The 21,763-nt window shown below is 42.2% G+C and overlaps 1 protein-coding gene across 11 annotated transcripts; it reads left to right on the top strand.

Annotated features, from left to right (window-relative positions):
• The first annotated feature begins 1,825 nt into the window (after window positions 1-1,825).
• On the top strand, window positions 1,826-20,816 carry LOC125509250 (uncharacterized). Of its 11 annotated transcripts, none has more exons than XM_087526195.1 (12): window positions 1,826-3,774; window positions 3,914-3,994; window positions 4,160-4,230; window positions 4,309-4,398; window positions 4,830-4,908; window positions 5,253-5,351; window positions 5,457-5,558; window positions 5,713-5,787; window positions 5,873-6,004; window positions 6,100-6,185; window positions 6,266-6,325; window positions 6,423-6,488. In XM_087526195.1, the coding sequence occupies exons 5-10, from the start codon at window positions 4,885-4,887 to the stop codon at window positions 6,136-6,138; spliced, it is 471 nt and encodes a 156-aa protein (XP_087382321.1). In that variant the 5' UTR covers window positions 1,826-3,774; window positions 3,914-3,994; window positions 4,160-4,230; window positions 4,309-4,398; window positions 4,830-4,884; the 3' UTR covers window positions 6,139-6,185; window positions 6,266-6,325; window positions 6,423-6,488. The 11 variants fall into 11 exon arrangements, 5 of the variants coding, with proteins under 5 accessions (XP_087382321.1, XP_087382320.1, XP_087382322.1 ...); XM_087526194.1 differs by having other exon boundaries at window positions 6,414-6,488; XM_087526196.1 differs by having other exon boundaries at window positions 1,827-3,774; window positions 5,265-5,351; window positions 6,414-6,488.
• Window positions 20,817-21,763: the final 947 nt, after the last annotated feature.

The following is a 21,763-nucleotide window of genomic DNA, read 5'->3' as shown; positions in this document are numbered from 1 at the left end:
AGGCCATCCATGAACTACATAACTCTGGCAAGCCTGGGGTTTTCCTCAAATTATATTATGAGAAAGCTTACGATATGATTAATTGGGATTTCTTGGTGGAGATGCTAACCTGTAGAGGGTTTGGCAATAAGTGGATTAGGTGGGTCTTGTCCATCATCCAAAATAGCTAATTTAGTGTCCGTATTAATGACATAAATGGACCTTATTGTGTTGGCAGGAAAGGATTGAAACAAGGGGACCCATTCTCCCCCATGTTGTTCAACCTTGTGGCTGATGTGTTCTCCAGGATGTTAGCGAAAGCTGTCAGAACTAATGTTATTTCTGAGATTATTCCTTATATAGTACCTGATAGCTTAGTCAGTCTTCAATATGTTGCTGATACGACTCTTTTCCTTGATCCTAATCTTGAATGCGCTAGAAACTTAAAGTGGTTGCTTTCTTGTTTTGACTAGATATCTAGTATGAAGACTAATTATGATAAGTGTGATTTGTTGAGTGTTAATCTTGATGATGCTTCTTCCAAGTTGCTTTCACAATTTTCTATGTTAAAATTGGGACTTTTCCCTTGAAATATTTGAGAGTTCCTTTCCACTATTTGAAGCTGATGAGTTCCGTCACTACCAATGGTCGCCGTCGAGCATGCTCGCACGATGCCATGTTCGTGGTCTTCAACACCGATCTGCCCGATGGACTCGCGATGTCCCGACCACCACCATCAACCACCTGGGGCAGAGGGACCTCTTTAGCCGTGGGCACCACCTGGATCAGGCCCACCATCATCTACCCGGAGCAGAGATCCGACCCGTCCTGGGCCCAAAACTGATCTGCCCTGAGCACGAGCTCCCAGTCATGGGCACCCGCACCGCCGACGGAAGAAGAGAAGCACCACCGGCAACCGCACCCTGCTGCCAACCACCGTCGTGCAAGCCGTAGCGACTGACCTGCCGACAAATTTAGCAACCCTGCGACAGCCGAACCAGACCGAGGCAAGGGGGGACCCCTTCCACGATCTAGCCCTCCACTCACCGGAGCCGCGAGGAGCAACCAAGGCCAGCCAGATCCACGAATGGCCTCGAGCAACTCCCTCGCACCACACCTGCAGTACCCGGCCAGATCCCTCGATGGATTCGGGCCACCACTACTCGCCCATAGCACACCCCATTCGCCAACATCCATGACCGCCTAGAGGCAGGTCCGCGACCTTCGGCCCATGTCTGCCCGACTCGCGCCACTCAACACACCAGGCCGGCAGGGCCATCACCATCCAGACCAGCGCTGGCCCGCCGAGCACGCACCACCTCACCTTGGGAATCCATGCAGCCGCCGCAACCTTGCCATCTTCCCACGCTGCCGGCACGACCGTCTAACTTGCTGCCGCCACACCTCCAACACGGTGCCGTCCCGCGCCGCGCGCACTATCGAGAGGGAGAAACACCCCGCCGCCGCCTACATCGACTGGGCTTTGCACGACGGCGGCGAAGGGGAGGAGAAGCGCCGAGGAGGTGGAAGAAAACGGCGGAAGCTAGGGTTCACACCCTGCGCACACTATCGGGCGAGACGAGTTTTCGATCAACTCGGATAAGTGCCCTAGCTATTCTAGCCGGGCAAAAATAATAATAATTGACACTTAAGTTGGTGCTAACGTAATGAGAAGTAAATTGTGAATGTTTTCATTCCCTGTAGCATCTATGAACGTGGCATTTTTATTCAAAAAAAATTTAGCAGTAAAAAAGAACACATTTCGAAATTTCCCTGTCCCGAGTGCCCTAGTTGGAAATTTTCCTGTCCGTCCCCAACTTGAGACGGAGACGGAAGCGCCCTCGCCGACCTCGTCCTGTCCACCCGCTCCGGATCCAGCCCCAACGGCTACCCACCAGCTCCACTTTCCTTCTATACCCGCCGCCATGCCACGCACGCCACCTCGCCGAAGCCGTGTCCTGCAAGGACAAGCCTCCGGCTGCCGCGACTGCCTCTGCCCCGGCTATAAAGGCACGCCCTTTGGCCGGCCAGCTCCCCCTCTCTTTGCCAAGGCCACTCCTCCTCTCTTTGAGTCTTCGTTCACGCCATGCCTCTCGCCTCGATTCATCCTCGACCTCGACTGATGCCTCGCCTCCTCTCGCGTCTGGTTTCATTTCGCCCATCCTCGCTCGATTCGTCCATTCAGATTAGAAGAAGCAGATTTGGTTTTGCTCATCTGTGGGGTTCTTGATTTATTTGGTTCTGCTCGTCCTCGTTGTCGTTCGTTCAGAAACCGCGTCTAGTTCTTTCGATTCTGCTCGTCCTCGCTGTCATTCGTCTAGGAATTGCGTCTGGTTCATTCGATTCTGCTCGTCCTCGCCATCGTTCGTTTAGAAATGGCGTCTGGTTCATTCGATTCTGCTCTACTCATCCTCGATGTAGTTCGTTTAGATCAGAATCACCTCTGTTTTGATTTTGCTTGTCCTCGCCGTCGTTAGTTTAGACAGAATTGCGTCTGGTTTGATTCTGCGCGTTCTCACCGTAGTCCGTTTGCAATCGCGTTTGCTTTGATTCTGCTCGGTCCCCTGTGTTGCTGCTGGGTTTGTTACGCTGACGCTCTCGTGTGTTCTTCGTGCCATCTCGTCGTGGGTATCTGTGGAGGAAGCGAGCGGTCAGTCGGTTTGGGTCGTCTAGTTTGCAAACTAACAAGTCTGTTTGAGAAACTTCTGCGTCCGGCCTGCGTTTCGTCTTCGTGTCTGTTTTTGAAATTGGATTGCCGTTTATCGCGCTCGTTCAGATCGGTTCCTCTGTCCCGTCACCTGCGTTGTTTGTCCGTTATTTTCATATCTGAAATGCATGCGCCCTTTGATACTACTGTACTTGATGGATGTTCATATCTCAAACGCTGCCTTGTTCAGATCGGTTGTTCTGATTGAAATAGGATTGTTACCCCTGTGTCGATACTTATTCTACTTGATGGATGTCCAGGGTGTTACTACTTATGTTCTTTTCAATTGCTTAATTCTTGTCATGCTTTGCTGATGTTCCCATATATGGTTATGTGTATTCAGGGGTGCTTAGGCAGAAGGATTTACTAGAGTGCAAACCATGTAATTCCTCATGTTGCTGCTACTTCACAGTCACAGTGCTTGAATTTCTTTATAGCTTTATCTGAATCACACTCACCGCTCTAGAGAAATCAGTTTACTCATTCAAGTTCTGGAATGTCCTTATAGCTTTCTCTGTTTGTGCCCCTATCTATGTATGTTTCTTGTGTGCAAGCGCCGCTCCATTCTGTGTGTGTGGCTTGATGGTTAATATGTGTGGCTTGACTCTATGTGTGTGTGTCTTGATTGTGTGTGTGTGTGTGGCTTGACTGTATGTGTGTGTGAATGTGTGTGGCTTGATGGTGAATATGTTTGGCTTGACTCTGTGTGTGTTTGTGTGTGGGACTGTGAGTGGCTTGACTCTGTGTGTGTGGCTTTGTGTGTGTGTACGACTGTGTGAATATTGCATTTGCTTGATGGTGTGGCTTCTGTATTGTATGCTTTGTTGATTGATTTGGTTGTATAACTTGTGTTTTATATTGTTGCGGCATGATTGGTTGTTGTTTGTTGAATGTGAACTCGTATCTTGACGAATAATCATGTATGCTAACTTGGTATCGGTAGTTCCTGATCATAGGTAACACACCTATTACTTTTTAGTGTAGACTAACTATTCTTTTTTCTGAACTTTTTTTGTGATTATGTCTTTACATTGCACTGCTCCCAGATCCATATCGACATGCCCACGCTGTCTGACGAGGATAAAGATGTAAGTAACTCCTCCCAAGAATCTCTCTTACTGCTTGTATTAACTTGGCGACTAGACTTTACATGTTTAAAAAAATCATGAAACTGGAGCTCCTTGCTGTAACCCATTATATGACTTTATGAGCATGCACCACTTTTAGGTTATGAAGAAATAGGGTGCCCCAACCAAGATTGACTTCCTCTCTCTTTCTTATACAAGGCATGCAGAAGATGTGCTGCCAGTAAGTAACTCATTATATCGATATTTAGAGTGTACTACTTCACAGTGCCATCTTTCCCAACAGATTGAATTTTTTATATTGATATTTTGTTGAATACTACCACATGTTCATTTGCATTTCATACTTTAAATGTTCCTAACGTTGATAGTTTTTTTCCTGCAATAGGCATGGGAGTTCCTCTCAAAGTTAGGTGAACTTAGTCAAACTCTGTTTTTGCAAAACTTGAGAATGTGGAGGTAATTTCAAGATATTCTTTGAACATTCTTGAGCAACTTTGATTTGTTTACCACCTATTGACTCCTTATTCCTTGCAGAGCCTGGACCATTTTGATTGGATCCTGGAAGAAGCAGATGGTATAATTCTGTCAAGAGGAAACCTTGGAATTGATCTTCCACCTGAAAAGGTTGGTTACCTCAACCTTCGCAATGCATTATCTCTTAATGTGTCGTCCTAGTAGTGAAAAAATTAGAGTCACCCCAATGCATTGTTTCTTAAGGGTCGTATCTAAATGATATTGCATTGTGGAGAAAATTAAAGAATAGGAAAACAGAGAGTGTGAGAAAACAAGCTAAGAGCCGTATCTATATGAACATACAGCTCCAGTCTCGTTCTTTCTTAATTATTACAGTGCCACATCAAGTGACTATGATAACATGCGAAGAGCCAATTACTGTGAGTGCCCTTGGCAGTTGTGAAGGCATTTTGCTTGATTAACATGTATTTTCCCATGCTAAGAGTCGTATCTAGATGATTTATGTGCCTTAGTTAGATTTTCTCTTTTTTTTAAAAAAAATAAAGGGTCTCTATTGAGTACCCACTTTGTTCGTTCTTTAGGTGTTCTTATTTCAGAAGTCTGCTCTGCACAAGTGCAACATGGCTGAGGCAACTGATGTGGCAAACGCGGTGTTGGACGGTTAGTTTTTGCCTCTTCCAGATATCTTATACGTTGGTGATCCTGTACAGCTGCTCATTACTGCACCCAAACAAACTATTAATGAACTTGAGCTGATTTTATTTTCCAAAAATATGAATATAACACATGGGTACACTCATTCTGAACTCAACCACTAGCACCGTAATATGAATAATGAATCAGATGAGGTTAGCAAGTTTGTACTTCGCATATCTGAGACAGTGAGTACTCCATGTGCCCCGTCTCATACTTCCCATTGTCGCTATCATGGTTTAAATTTTGCGGAGTATGCACAAGTGCCAGTCTTCACCAGCAATATTTTGTTAGTCCTGAGTGTAGTGTAGCAATGTATGCAGGATATGCTTCCCGCTAAAGCACCAACAACAGCCAAGAAGATTGAAGAATCCAATGAAAGTTCTGATTCTGAAAGCTCTGACTCTGAGGTATTCGTTTACCTACCGATTTCAAAGTGGAAACTTCATTATTTAATAGAATTTTTAATTATCTTTTTGCCTGATTTCACCATGTTTCACTTCATTGGTTTTCAGAAGCCAGCTACTGAAGTGAAGAATTATGCGGTTGCTACTACACAAAAGAAAAACCAGGAATTGGATGGCTCTGATAGTGATTCTGATGATTCATCAGATGAGGTAAGAATCCTATTTCTAGCAATGCATGTCTATGTGAGATAATTCAGTACGAAAGCATAAAACATAGTTCTTGCACTTACCATTCCCCTGATCTTGTCGTTTAATTCTGTGGAGTACTCATATTTCTTAGTCCAAACTGGAAAACTTTTTGCAGGATATGGCCACTAAAAAACCAGTAGCGAAGAAAGTGGTAGAATCTAGTGAAAGTTCTGATTCTGACTCTGAGGAGGTATCAGTATACTAGTTATATGAAAACTAAGGCTTCATCATTCTGTCTTTATAATGTGATACTAACATTTTCAATATATTTCCAGGACACCACTGCTAAACCAGTTCAATCTTCCAAGGCTATTGCTGTTAAAAAGAATAAAGAATCTAGTGATAGCTCAAATTTTGACTCAGATTCAGATTCCGAAGAAGTTCTCGGTTGTACTTGTTTACTCTTGGTAACTTCTCTTGTGTGATATTTGTATTTCTTAAACATTGTTTTGCTGCTAGCAAATCTTTTTTCTATGCCATCTTTCTTACTTTCTTTGTCCAGGATATACCACTGCTAAAACAGTTAATGCAAAGAAATTAGAATCTAGTGGTAGTTCAGACAAGGACTTGGATTTAGATTCTGATGAAGTAAGTGTTCTGTTACTTGCTTACTCATGGTCAAGTTTTGTTGTTGTGCAATGTTTAAAATTCCTTCCAATGTTTTGCAGCCAGCAAAATCTACTATTCCTGCTAAGAGGCCTCTGACAACAGAGAAAAAGAGTGAACATGTATGCATTATTTTTTAAATTTTATTTTATTGAAAGGATTGTCTTCTGTGATATTTATTGTACATTAATTGTTCTTATTGTAATTCAGTATTTGCAGTCCAAGGATGATTCTGATGATAGTTCTGATGAGAGTGATGAAGAGCCTGCACTAAAGAAGCCTAAGGTACTTATTTTTTGGTGTTTACTTTTTCATCTAAAGATGTTGGTTTATATTGCATTTCTTATTCTATCCCAGGATTCATCTTCCAAGAAAGAAAGTTATGGTGATGATGACAGTTCTGAAGAAGCTCCTGCCGTGATGATGAAAATGATCAATCGGTGTCAATGGCAAAGTCCAAGCAGAACGAAGTATAGTTTGAGTATATTTATGATGTTGTAATTTTTCCTCTTATGTTTGATGGTAATCAGCCTCTAACAAGCTTCCTATTTTCAGGAACGAAGATCTGAATCACCATCACCCCTCTAGAGAAATCAGTTTACTCATTCAAGTTCTGGAAATTCTTTATACCTTTCTGAGTTTACTTTGTCTTGCATGTGTTAGCTTTTTGTTTGTGCCCCTTTCTATGTCTGTTTCTTGTGTGCAAGCACTCCATTCTCTGTGTGTGACTGTGTGTCTTTTTTGCGTGTGTTGCTTGACTCTGTGTGTGTGTTGCTTGACTGTGTGTGACTTGAGGGCGAATATGTGTGTGGCTTGACTGTGTGTGTGTGCTTGACTCTCTGTGTGTGACTCTGTGTGTGTGTGTGTGTGTGACTGTGTGAATATTGCATTTGCTTGATGGTGTGGTTTGTATGCTTTGTTGAATGATTGGTTGTGTATAACTTGTGTTTTATATTGTTGTTATCTTTCTGTTTGTGCCCCTTTCTATGTCTGTTTCTTGTGTGCAAGCGCTCCATTCTGTGTGTGTGACTGTCTGACTTTTTTGCGTGTGTTTCTTGACTCTGTGTGTGTGTGTGGCTTGACTGTGTGTGACTTGAGGGTGAATATGTGTGTGGCTTGACTGTGTGTGTGTGCTTGACTCTTTGTGTGTGACTCTGTGTGTGTGTGTGTGTTTGACTGTGTGAGTATTGCATTTGCTTGATGGTGTGGTTTGTATGCTTTCTTGAATGATTGGTTGTGTATAACATGTGTTTTATATTGTTGAGGCCTAACACTGCCTTTGCCGGTCCCAAGCTCGGGTGTGAAAATGTGGAGGGAGCTGCAGTTACCTTCTTTGTATTGTTTGCATTACGAGTGTCGATAGAAATTACACAGTTTAGGTTACTGTCCTAATCGAATAGTGAATCTTCACATAATTTGGTAGCAAGTGACTCAAGCTTTAAAATGCATCCTTCCTTGCTAGTTGTACGAGGTCAGTGTTTTTCTTATACGATACCAAAGGAAAGCGAGTAGCTAAGAATTTAGGCCTATAAGGGTTTGATATATTTTTTTTACTTCTGTGCATGATTTTTTAGGTGGAAAGGTCTGCACGTACAAGACGTTTTGGATGTTTTGGAGTCCACCGCTTTGACTGTCTCCTGATGCTCTGGCTGTTTCCATCTTAGGTGACATGTGCTTTTTGTTTTTGATTGTGTCTCCTTGTTTGCCGCATATCAGTTTTGTATGTCGGATTGTTTGGGCTGATTTTTCTGGGCTCTTCTCATGGTATGAGTGGTCCTTTCTTTTTTCTTCTGCTGCCTATAAATAAGCTATTCTGGAGGCCTTATTTCTCGATTTCTAGATTCTTTGCTTTGGGTTCGTGATAAGGGTTCTTGCAGTTTGGTGTGCTGATCGGCTGCCTTCTTCGGTTCGTGCTTCTGGTCGATCTGTTCCAAGTCGCTCCGAATATATTCCTGGTGCTACTTCTGGCGGTGGATCTTCTAGTCGATCTGTTCTAAGTGCCGCTCAATATCCTGGTACGTTTTGCTTAATTGTCTTTTTTTCTGTTGTGTGTGATTTTGCTGCTATATGCACTATGTTCATATTATTATTGCGTTTTCTGTGGTTAGTTTTGGATCCTAATGAAGCGCACCGGTGTCGGCATGAGATTCGATGTGGGAAGCATCCTATTTATTTATACAACCACGGTCCATTGGCTGGAGTCGAGGAAATTCTCAAGCATAAAACGACATCTTCTTACTCAACATAATTTTAAAGAAGTTGGTATTGAATTTATGGATTTGTATAGCGACCTGATCCCGGTATATGAAATTGAGCCTCTTGAGAAAATTACTGATGTACAAAATTGACAGACAGGATGAAGTCGAAGCGGCACGGATGGCAGCAATCAACAAGGAAATTAAATGTGTGTTGACAGAAGTTCTTCTGAAGGTTTGTCATTGCATGGCTAGGTTTAGCAAAACATGTACTTCTGTTCTAAATTCAGCAAGACTGCCATTTCTTACTTTTGTCATTTCCAGGTTTCTGATGATCTTTTTAATGAGATCATGGCCAAAGTTATGAATGAAGATGATTCATCAGCTGGACGTGAGTGAGTTATACTTAATACTTAATGCAAATAGGTAGGCTGCATTGCTGATTATCGCCTGTGTGTTGCAGCAAATGAGATCACTGGTGTCTCTAGCTCAAAGGAGCTTGGTCTGGGAGAATCAGAAGTCAAGACCACAACTGTATTGGTCGTTTTGATGATACTGGGCTAAGTTCTCCTAAAGGTGCTTTCTTGGTCATGCTAATTATGATTCAGATGATGATGATGGTAAGGGTTTAATTCCAAATTTATCATCTGAAATTAAAGTTGGTGCAGCTCATCCTAAAGAAAGTAAGTTCTTGAAAAACACAAAGTGGACATGGTTTCCCAAAATTTATTTTCTAAAGAAGGAAGAGCTAATTATTAACTTTCTGAGTTTACTTCGGTCTTGCATGTACTAGCTTTCTGTTTTTGCCCCTATCTATGTCTGTTTCTTTCCATTTCTTGTGTGCATGTGCTCCATTGTGTTTGTGTGTGTCTGACTGTGTGTGATGTGCCCCTAACTCTGTTTCTGTCTGTTTCTTGTGTTCAAGTGCTACATTGTGTGTGTGATGTGCCCCTATCTATGCATGTTTCTTGTGTGCAAGCGCTTGATTGAGTGTGTGCTTGTGTGACTGTGTGTATTGCATTTGCTTGATGGTGTGGCTTGTATGCTTTGCTGAGTGATTGGTGTGTTTTGTGTTGTTGTGGTTTAACACTGCCTTTGCCGGTCCCAAGCCCGGATGCGAAAATGTGGACGGAGCTGCAGTATTGTTTGCCTTAGAACTGTTGATTGAAATTACTCTCCTAATCGAATAGTGAATCTTCACATAATGTCGTAGTATGTGATTCAAGCTCTGGAATGCATCCTTCCTTGCTATGAAAAATCTAGCAAGTGTACTTGTCTAGAATTTGTCCCGTCTCCTAAATTAATCTTGCTGGGTTCTTAAATCTTGTCAGCACCAATGTTCTTTTCTGCTAATATATATACTTTTTTTAAAATCAGTCATCTGTTTTTAATTTGGCTTTGATTTGTGGTTGTCTGATCATGCACGAATCTCAGCGTCGCAGGTGTCCCTCATTTGTCTGTAACTCACAAGTGCATGTCTTGTTTATTTGTTGTTGGGCTTTTTGTTCGGGTTGTGGGTTGCCCTCTCTGTTGTTGGCCTTTTTATTCGGGTTGTGGGTCCTTTTCGGGGGGTGACCTGCTGAGAGTGTGTGTGTGTGAGGGGGGGAGGGGACGGCGGCAGTGTTGGTGGCCGGAGCGTTTCAGCCGGGAAGGAGTTGACTTCGGCACACGGACAGGCACTGTGTAGGCTCGTGAGTCCCCTTTCCCCTCTTTGATTCAATTCATTTTATCGAAAAAGGCTTTTGTCCCGCTTTATATATAAGGCAATGATCGACATAGCAGATGCAAACCACCTGACATCACACAGACCAGAGGCAGATACAAGGGAGCTGATGAACATCAACACTACTCCAAACACCCAAAAGCAAACAACAAGTAGGCGGAAGAGCATAGCTAAGGATCTAAAGAGCACTCCACCGTGAACAGTAACCGCGAGGAGATGAAGCCGCAACTCGACGGAACCAAGGACTCCAAAGTGGTTCTTCCAACAAAGAAACGACACTGAAGAGCCACCACCACCCGATCCAGAGAATCGAGGTTTTCGCCCGAAGTAACACGAAGAACGTAGAGCCACCACGATGGAGCCTTCAAAGAAGGGAACGATGCATGGACGCCGCCGCCATCGGTCTGGCCCGAGCCAAACGAGGTTTTCACCCCGGCCACCACCTCCACCTCCGCCCAGGGTACTACCCTACATGAGAGCGTCGGCTGCATGACCATCAAGAACATCGAAGGCCCGCCCCATGCCGCCCATGCGGCCATGACAATAAGCCCGTCAGTGCCCGAGCCACGAGCTCTGCCCACGAGCTCGCAGCTCCCGCCACCAAGGCCGTCGCCCTGCAACCAGACACTCCAGAGACCATCAAAGGCACGAGCTTTGAGCCGACCGGCAGATCCCTAGCACCGTCGGAGCCGCCGGTGACCTACTCGCCCCGAGTAATGATCAGCGGCCTACAGGCACTAGGCCAGGAAAAGGGAGGGAGTGGAGCTTGTCCGGACCGACGCACCCCTGTGTCGGTGAGACGGTGACAGGTAGTCGGTCTACCCATCCCTCTAGCAGCCACCCCTGTGTCACCCCTGACGCCCTACCACGGCGTCCGGTAAGTACCACGTGAGGAAGAGGCGTCACCCATCCGCCGGCGAGGGCCGACCGCACCCTGCCGCCGAAGAAGGCCTCGAGAGGAGCGCCAACCACCACCACACAACATGCGCCTCCACGCTCCCCACCGGAGTAGAGCAAACACCTACTGCAGCACCACCACCTTAGAAGGGCCGCCAGCCACCCTTGCCGCCACCAACCGCCACTACCAGCCGAATCTGGGCAGGTATCTTGGAGTAGCACAACTTGTGTTTCCTTCAGGTCAAATGATATAGCTACTTCGATTCTAGGATAGAGATAACTTTGGCACTCGGATTTGTGATGTTTTTATCTAAGCTTAGTAGCCTGCATGTGCCCCATATGGATATAATCATGAATACGATACATGTGGTCAGAGTTGTTAGACATAGGTGATTTTCGTGTCCCTCCCCAAGAATGTTATGAGTACAAAATCATCATGGGAGGATGGTTTGGATTAATTCGAAGAGATGGCAATTTTGATGGTATATGATAACCTTGTGGGAGTTGGTCTATGTGAGCCTTATAACAATTGGTATCAGAGAAAGTTTATGTGTTTTATGGCAACCTTAAGTCTCACCAAGTCATGACTTGGTCAAGCCGTGATAACAGAGCTGGATATGTAGTAAGGATATGGCCCTTGGACTAACCCTTATACTCCACCTACTTGATGAACATCATGACCATGTTTATGAGTTCTTGGACTAGTTTGTGGTTATCATCATTGATGACCTCTTGGTCTATTCTCCCTCTGAGGAAGATCATAAGAAACACTTGAGAATGATTTTGGATAACTTAAAGAGCCCCAGTTATATGCCAAGTTTAAGAATTATGAAATTTGGCTAAAAGAAGTAGGGTTCCAAGGACTTGTTTTTTCCATGGAAGGTTTGTCAATAGACCCATCAAGGATAGAATCTGTAACCAACTTTTAGGCAAAACAAATGTGAAGTCGGAAGTTCCATCGAACTTAATAGTTATTATCACAAATTTGTGAAGACTTTCAAGCATCGCCGATGACTTAACTCTTGAAGAAAGATAAGAAGTTTGAATGAAGGCCCAAGTGTGAAGTGAGCTTTCAAGAGTTTAAGAAGAGGTTAACCACTGATCCGTCCTTAGCCACCCTAGATATTTATACAAGTTTTGAAGTTATTATGATGCATCTAAGCATGGACTCCATTCCGTCTTGATGCAAGAAGGAATCTTCGTAGCCTATCTATCAAGGCAACTACGGCCTCATGAAGAGAACTGCCCTACCATGATTTGGAAATAGCAGCAGTAGTGCATGCTATACGTATGTCTTCTAGATGATCAACCACTATGACGTTGATATCCATTACCATCCTAATGAGGCCAATTGGCAGTGGATACCCTCAGCAGGAAGTCATGTCCCTGTTCTGCCTTGACCAAGCAGAGCAACTAGTGCTACATGACGGCTTCGAGAAGTTTGGTGTAAACTTGATCAACCACTATGACGTTGATATCCATTACCACCCTGATAAGGCCAATGTCGCAGTGGATACCCTTAGCAGGAAGTCGTGTCCCTATTCTGCCTTGACCAAGTGGAGCAATTAGTGCTACATGAAGGCTTTGAGAAGTTTGGTGTAGAGCTAGTCAATAGTGTCTATCTTGCTAACTTCAAGATTAGACCCACTCTTAGGATGAATCAAGAAGTATAGAAGAAATCAATGAAATGATCAAGCATGGGAAAGCCATGCATTATCAGAAGACAAGCAATGTGTTATTTGGTTTGGAGGTCACATCTGCATACCTAACCAAGAAGGTTTGTAGAAGTGGAGTCTACAAGCAGCACGCCTTCATCGATGAACCAGAGACCCTCGCGCATGGCAGAGCCGTATCGTGTGGCGCTCTTGCTGTCTCGAAAGATGTCTGAAGCTAAGTGTGAAGCATGTCTGCATGAGTTTTTTCTAGAATAAGAAGGAAGGAGTAGGTTTCACATATTTGCGGGATATGCGACAGCCCGTCGGGCAACGCGGTCACACTCGCGTGAACCCGCATGCACAAAGTTGTTGGCTGTGGGAGAATTAGCGAGTTTTTTGCAGGGTGGACTAGCGACTTAGCTGGTATTCCTGTCCCACTTGCGCCCTTACCAATGTCAAATTAAGGCCATGACTCTATCAGGGTCATAATTGACCATTGCCTAAGCTTGCCATCCTCAACCCATTACTTAACACCAAAGACATTTGCAAGCAAACTAGCAAATAACTACCTCTTCCAAATTTTAAGTCCCCACAAAGTTCCCAAGAAGGTTGTTGCATATAAAGGTACAAAGTTGACCTCCAAACCTGGAAGAGATTCCAAGAAGCTTTCAAAATCAAGTCATCCATCAAACGGGGCCTCTGCAAAGAAAACCACACATCGACCCCCACCCCTAACCAACTTACTACGAGATCTCAATTGTTGCCCTTGCTAAAGCTATATGTCAGAAGTTATGCCATCGAGTGCCTCGGTTGAGTGAAGCAATCTCATTGAAGAGCAAGCAACTTGGAGTGAAGACTATCGTTGAGCGATCTTTCTAAGAAACCTCACCCTATGTTTTGTATCACATCACTTACGATAATGTAGATCAAAATTTTGGACCCAACTTCTAAAATATCGATCACGGGGGAGTATATACTATCCGGTGGACTCTATACTAGCATCATTCTTAAGGAAAGTTCTGTCCAATTGTTCAAAGTGTATACGCCTAACACCAAAATACATTCAAGATGCAAAGGCCGACATATTTAACTTTACCAGGTGAAACTTAGTTAGAGTTTCTCCTCACTCAAGCTTAAGCCTTTCTCTAAACCAAACCTAACCCAAGAAAACCCAGCCTAGCTATCAAGGTTGTGATATGACAGACTTATATCAATGTGCTTAACTTACGAAATTGCAAGAGCGCCGCTTAAGCACCAACAACTATTGCTTGAGATAAATCCCAACATGAGATAGTGATTGTATGAGTCAATCATGTTGCATCCTTAAGCCCTCAACACACACCTAGTTGGGTGGTGTCATACTTAAGTTATTTTGAGGATTTATGATTGGAAAATGAGATAGTTTGTTGGTAATGTAGATGTGATCTTGAGAAGATAGTCAAAGATGATCGGTGGATTATGAGATTTTAGGTATAGTAGGAGAGCATGATGATTATTATATTTGTGAATAACAATATCTTTAATTAATCTTGAAACAAGTTGGATTTAGTTACGTGATTGTGAATTTGTGATTTTGAACCAAATTTCAAGGTGGATTTCGACATTTTAGTTGGATTTAGTTAGGTGATTGTGATCTCGAGAAGATAGTCAAACTTGTCCGGTGGATTATGAGATATTATGTCTAATAGGTGAGCATGATGATTATTACATCGATGGATAAAAAGATCTTGAATTAATCTTTGAACAATTTGGATTTAGTTTGTGTGATTGACCTTGGACCAAATTTCATGGAGAATTATGAGATTTTAGGTGGATTTAATTTGGTGATTGTGATCTTCAGAAGATAGTCAAAGATATTTAGTGGATTATAAGATTTTAGGTCTAGTAGGCGAGGATGATGATTATTATATTAGTGGATAAATAGATCTTCAATTAATCTTGGACAATTTGGATTTAGTTAGGTGATTGTAATTTTGACCCAAATTTCATGGTAGATTATGAGATTTCAAGTAGATTTTAGTTCATATGACTTTTGAGGAGGTAGTCAATGATGTTCGGTGGATTATGAGATTTTAAGTTTAGTAGGTGAGCATGATGATTATTGCACTGGTGCATAAATAGATCCTTAATTAATCTTCGAACAATTTGGGCTAAGCTTTGAAGCGGCAGGAAGCACAATCGCACAATAGGCGCTTAACACTTGAGGATCTCGAAGATTCATGGGATAGAGACATAACACTATTCCAAAAAGACCGCCACGCTTTGGCCTATGACTTTAAGTAGTATGAAATGCTGAAACAGAACCCATTTTGGTGTGACATGATGGAAAGCTATGGAGTCTGAACAACTACAGAACTGACGTCTGGTACGTCCATTTTGCATCATGCTTTTATATCGATATTTATTGCATTATGGACTGTTATTTCACTTTATGTCACAATACTTATGGCTATTCTCTCTTATTTTACAAGGTTTACATAAGGAGGGAGAATGCCGGCAGCTGGAATTCTGGGCTGGAAAAGGAGCAAATATTAGAGACCTATTCTGCGCAACTCCAAAAGTCCTGAAACTCCACGGAACATCTTTAAATAAATAAAGAAAAATCCTTGCCAAAGATGAAGGCCAGGGGGCCCACACCCTGCTCACGAGGGTGGGGGGCGCGCACCCCCTCCTAGGGCACGCCCCCTACCTCGTGGGCCCCCTGGTGGGTCTCCGATGTCCATCTTCTGCTATATGAAGTCTTTCGATGAGAAAAAAATCAGAAGGAACTTTTCGGGACGAGACTCCACCGCCACGAGGCGGAACCTTGGAGGAACCAATCTAGAGCTCCGGCAGAGCTGTTCTGCCGGGGATACTTCCCTCCGGGAGGGGGAAATCATCACCATCGTCATCACCAACGCTCCTCTCATCGGGAGAGGGCAATCTCCATCAACATCTTCACCAACACCATCTCATCTCCAAACCCTAGTTCATCTCTTGTATCCAATTCTTGTCTCAAAGCCCGGGATTGGTGCTAGTAGGTTGCTAGTAGTGTTGATTACTCCTTGTAGTTGATGCTAGTTGGTTTATTTGGTGGAAGATCATATGTTCAGATCATATATGCATATTATTACCCCTCTGATTATGAACATGAATATGCTTTGTGAGTAATTACGTTTGTTCCTGAGGACAAGGGAGAAGTCTTGCTATTAGTAGTCATGTGAATTTGGTATTCGTTTGATATTTTGATAAGATGTATGTTGTCTAGCCTCTAGTGGTGTTATGTGAACGTCGACTACATAACACTTCACCATTATTTGGGCCTAGAGGAAGGCATTGGGAAGTAATAAGTAGATGATGGGTTGCTAGAGTGACAGAAGCTTAAACCCTAGTTTATGCGTGGCTTCGTAAGGGGCTGATTGGGACCCATATGTTTCATGCTATGGTTAGGTTTACCTTAATACTTTTGTTGTAGTAGCGGATGCTTGCAATAGAGGTTAATCATAAGTGGGACGCTTGTTCAAGTAAGAACAGAACACAAGCACCGGTCCACCCACATATCAAATTATCAAAGTATCGAACGCGAATCATATGAACATGATGAAAACTAGCTTGACGATATTCCCATGTGTCCTCGGGAGCACTTTTCCTATTATAAGAGTTTGTTCCGGCTTGTCCTTTGCTACAAAAAGGATTGGGCCACCTTGCTGCGCTTCATTTACTTTTGTTACTTGTTGCTCGTTACAATTTATCTTATCACAAAACTATCTGTTACCACTTATTTCAGTACTTGCAGAGAATACCTTGCTGAAAACCGCGTATCATTTCCTTCTGCTCCTCGTTTGGTTCGACACTCTTACTTATCGAAAGGACTACGATAGATCCCCTATACTTGTGGGTCATCAACGTCATCCAAGCACTTGGTGGTGTGGAAGGTATCCTGGAACATACCTTATTTAAGAGAACATAGTACTATATTTCCCTACTTGGGAGGGTTTGTTTTGGGAGAAGGCTTCAGGTTTTGAGGAATCAATCAAGTACAAAAGGCTGACAAATGCACAACGCTCTGGTCCTAATCAAATCCACAACAGAAGATTTACCCTATGGTGGGTTTCCACTTTCCAGGTTCAGCTAGAATATTAACTGGTTCCCTAGCCCGGGTCAAAGCCCCTCCTCCAACAAGCAATGAACAAGTTCATGAAGGTAATAACATGCTAGCTGTAGCAAACCTAGCATTATGGCAATATCCCTGTTGTAGTAAAAAAATCTTATTTAATAAATGACATGCTTGTTTATTTTCTCTTTTGACAGCCAAATCCTGCTATGTATGTGCCGAGGGAGAGAATAAGAAAGGGTCTTCAGTTGTATTCATCTGAACCCACCGAGCCATATCTGTCTTAACAGAACTACAGAGGTATATTCAGAAATCAAATCATACGTTCTGTGGATGACAAATGTCTATCGAGTTACCATTGACAAAACCTTCGAGGGTATCCTGACAACCAAACCAATCAATGGTGCCATCTTTATTTTCAATCCAAGAACTGGTCAACCAACTATTTTTGAAGGTTTGTTCCCTTTCTTTTGCTTTTAGCTCTAGTTTTCTTGCAATTATGGCATAACTGCGAAGCATCACAACTTAGAAGACTGATTTAAATTAAAATGGTTTATAATCTCCAGGTCATCCACACAAGTGTATGGGCAGGACAAAAGCGTTTAGTTTCTCAGCATGGTAATCATGCCAGTTTTTCTCATTCTTGGATTTAATTGAATTTGCATATCCATTCCGCCACAGCATGGAACTCACCGTCCAGATGGTGACTTTGCCAGCGAATCTCCCAGAACATGAGTTCCTTGCTGACTTGGAGCCATTGGGACCCAGTCGAATGAAGCTCCTCAGCTATCACCTCAGGTTTGTCTTACTACCATTTTGTATCTTCAAGTCCAACCTTGTGATTCTTATCCAAAATCAAAATTATATAAGTAGCTGAATTTCAGTGCACAATTCTGTAATGCCTGATCAAGAAGATTTATGTCTTTCCATGAGCAGCTAACTGTCTCTCCTGGGACATTTGAATTCTGAATGTGAATATTGAAATGCATTCTATACAAAATTCAATCTTTCCAACTCACACTGCACTGTACATACAAATTTATTGCTGGTGCTTCTTTTGTTTCTAGCACATTTTACAAGTGATTTTTTTTCCTGGGATAGTTTCAGTGCCGAAATTGTTGATTTTGTTGTTCTTGGCAAATTCTGGTAGTATATCTTTTTTTTGCCTGTGAGCCAGTGTCGCTACAGATGTTGTTTCTTTCTTGCCACATTCTGTTACAGAGTGCTTTTTTGGGTATGATCCAGAGTCTCATATACTGAACTATGCGTTCTGTTGTTCCTTTGCAGGATTTGACATGACTTGCTAATATTTTGGAGAAAAACAAGCAGTATGATGGTAAGAAGTGCACCATTTTGACCTGTCGGCGAACATCTTGGGTCAGTGGTTATGTTTGGGGGAAGAAGAAAACCTATCGTGGTCAGTGGTCATTACTTGTCAAACTGAATCATTAGCGTCAAGTTGATGTTTCGCTTGGTGTTATCATCCTTTTCTAGTTGATGCTTTGTGATTTGAGCTTTTTTGTTGAAGCTTAATGTGTTATTTCATCTGGTTGCCCTTCTTCTTAAGATTGGATTACTTACATATTTCTTTTTAGCTGGATTCAGTTTACTATGTCAGTCAGTGTTTGGTTACATATTTTTGTCAGTCAGTTCTGTGCCTGAGACCAAATCAGTTGTTCTAGGCCTAGTCAAACCACTATTGCTTGAGCCAACTCTGGGATGGTGACGCGTTGAGTGTGGTCAAAGGTAGCCAGGACATCACCCTCATGGCCATGTAATCACCACCCCCACGCCCATCATTTGATCATCAATGAAACACTACAGCATCAGCATTAATTTTAACCATCTTGGCACTGATGATGATGCCTCAGACCTAGAGATAGAAACCGGGAAATAAGAATTATATCAGTAAGTGTAATTGTCCCTTGAGAACTTGGAATAAGTGATCATACTAAGAATTATATTAGTAAGTGCAATTGTCCTGAAGATGATAAGCGTGCACTGCCCCTCAGCTATTGTTTCTGTTTCCATGGAGCAATGGTCATATAATATTTTGAGACCTGATGTCGCCGGCATGGCTCATATGATCGGATATTCTCATGGCCGTGCACTAAGCCTGTGTGTGAACAGAACATTTGTATGACCATCTCGCTTCGCTTGCTCAGAGACATGGATATTCTCATGGTCATGCGGTCAGGCCACCAACGGCAGCGAGTGTGAACATTTGTCTTTAGACCAGTATGAACTACTCGGATAGATGGCTGCATGGTACCATTGGACACGCTGGGTACTCTATTGTTCATCTGAATTCATCGATATATTTAATGTTCTCTAATTACTGTCAGAAATATCTATTTTGTTAGCGTGGCAAGAAACAGAAGAAAATGAATAAGTAGGAATGTATGATACAAACTTCTGAGCATGCATTCTTTGATAGGAATTGTATGATGTGATCTGTATAGGTATCGACTTGGTGTTTCGCCATTTCTAAGTTAAGATATTTGTGTGACATACTGACATCAAGCCTTAGCAGTACATTTCTAATGCTGTTTTGGCCTGAATCATCAATTCTGTTGTACGTACTTCCAGTATTTGTGTGGGACTATAATATCTGAAGCTCTGGACATATGGAGAAAAAGGAGGCACCTGCCTGGCGAGAAACCAGCACCTTTGGTGAAAGTCTAAATTCCGAATATATGCCTGGACTACTTGAGCCTTTTGCATAGTTTTTTACTAGCAGTAGTTCGACAATTTACAGTTAGCATTTTAAGAAAGAGTATTTGTATGTGCATCTTCAGCCCTGTTTCTTCTCTATTATGTCAATGCAAGATCTTACACTTTTAAATGAGGTAATTGACGCATGCTTTCCAATTTCCTTAAGGAGGTTGAGGTATGCAGTATTTGTCATCTCCGAGTTGAAACAATGCCTTTCACTTAGCTGTATTTGTTTGTTAGTATGCTACGTGCTCATTCAGATTCTTGCTCACCAAAGAATCATTCGAACCAAATGGTGAATCTTGATAACGCCTTTCAGTTGTACGATTACTTGTTCCAGGATTTTTTTTTCATTTACTTGTTGCAGCCAACAACTCTCTAATATCTTGTATCAGGATCCGTTGATTACTTATTTCAGGACCTGATCTTCAATTTGCCTAGTGCTACACAGAGCAAAAAATCTTCTCGTGGCTGTAACTTTTTCTTATGCATTACCGTTCTTTTTTTTATCAACTAGCTAGCTGTTGCCTGCGGTGCAAATTTTGTTTCCTGTTGTTGACTTGGATCATTTCATCCAGTGAGAAGGTTCTCAAGAGTCATGAGCTCAAGTATCCTGTAGGTGACTTGCAACTCTGGTTTGGCCTAGCATTTAGTATACTAAATTCTGAGTAACATGTACGCTGATAATAGTGAAGACAGTCAAACACTTCATGTACAAAAAGATATCGTTTTCAAATTTTGTAGTTGGATGTTTGTTGAACTAGTGGACACATGTGGCAGGAGTCTTTGAGCAAGCGAAGCAAGATGGTGGATAGTGACTTGCTTTGCTGACTGCTACTGCTACACTGGTGTTGTCTCTGGTCACTTCTTTGATCCGGCGACGTAAAGGTTGTGTCTCTGTGTGTGTGCAGTAGCTGTACATGGTCTTTGTAAGCCTTGGTGCTGTTACCCCATGGCATTGGTTGTCTTTGGTCATGTGTGATGCTGAAGCAAAGAACAATGGTATATATGTTCTAAAGCAACAACTCTTTAAGAGTGATCATTGTTTACATGTAGAAGTTTGTTTCTCTATTTGCACTACTTTTGATCTCTATACATGTCATTACTTAGATTAGCCACTATAGTGTTTAGGTAGAAACCCAAGTTGAAGCACACTAGATGATTATTGGCATGGTAAGGGGGGAAATTAGATAGTTTAAGAGATTATTAGTCAACTGAAATAATCAAGAAAAAAATGTGAACACATTATTGTTCTCGCTTTTCTTTGCCATTCATTGCCTAATCAACTATAGGGTATGTAGAATGTTAGTTCAAATACATGTACAACATTTTCAAATACATGATTGCCATTTTCTTTCAAATACATGCTTTGATATCTATTTTTCCATAAACATTGTAAGTTCTTCGTATACATCTGAAACATAGTATTTTACAATTACGCAAAAAACAATTTGATTTACACAATCATCTTTTACATTGTATAACATTTTTTAAATGTCACATATAGTTTTTGAGACGCATGAAGATATTTTTAATGCCATGAACACTTTTTTAATGTTGTGAATATTTCTTTACAGTAAGGTTTACAAAAAAACGACTATGTTTTCTCAAATTCACAATGGACATAATTAAATTTTGGGAATATTTGTATTTATACTTTTCATAATATAAAAAACAAAAAAAATCTAAGAGAGGAAAAATAACAAGTACATTTTTTAGACATGTACACGTGATTTGCGCGTGGCAGGGAACAGAGTCACGGACTCCCTGGAGCAATGGGCTGCCTGGCCCATATATAGAAGCGCTGTAGGCAATCTGTCCTTCCAACTCGCTACAAGCAACTGGCTACAAGCGAGCTATAGCCACGACCGGGCTGGCGCGTGTCCGTGGAGTCATCTGGGATGGCAATCCCTACTTCCTGCTCCTTGCGGCAAATTGACGACCAATCGCACACGCAAAGCGAGTGAACAAGGGTACACGGGCTGGCTCAATCAGGAGTCATCATGTAGCCTACATGGATCCGGTTTTAGAATCTTCTAGAAGGTTCTTGTTCGCTCTTTTCTCATTTTCTCTTTTCCTGTTATTGTCTTTATGGGTTTTCATTTATTTTTACCCTTTTCCAAATTTGTTTAGAATTTTCAAAAGATTTCCTGTCTCTGAAAAATGCTCATATTAAAAAAAGTGTGTAATTTCAAAAAGATTTGTGTTTTCATAAGTTCTTCAAATTTTCAAAAAAACCAAGTAGAATTTGTAAAAACGTTTGGATTTTCATTCATAATTTC

The sequence above is a fragment of the Triticum urartu genome, chromosome 5A, assembly GCF_056163025.1.
Source record: "Triticum urartu cultivar PI428250 chromosome 5A, HENAU_Tu73, whole genome shotgun sequence".
Classification (NCBI taxonomy): domain Eukaryota; kingdom Viridiplantae; phylum Streptophyta; class Magnoliopsida; order Poales; family Poaceae; genus Triticum; species Triticum urartu.
This window is presented reverse-complemented; position numbering and strand designations above follow the sequence as displayed.

What these genes read in the sequence shown, in the direction of transcription:
- LOC125509250 (XM_087526195.1), top strand. Translation starts at nt 4,885, where the DNA reads ATGTGGCAAACGCGGTGTTGGACG. An exon ending in CTGAAAGCTCTGACTCTGAG is followed by an intron (nt 5,352 to 5,456) that starts GTATTCGTTTAC and finishes ATTGGTTTTCAG; the next exon opens with AAGCCAGCTACTGAAGTGAA. An exon ending in CTGATTCTGACTCTGAGGAG is followed by an intron (nt 5,788 to 5,872) that starts GTATCAGTATAC and finishes ATATATTTCCAG; the next exon opens with GACACCACTGCTAAACCAGT.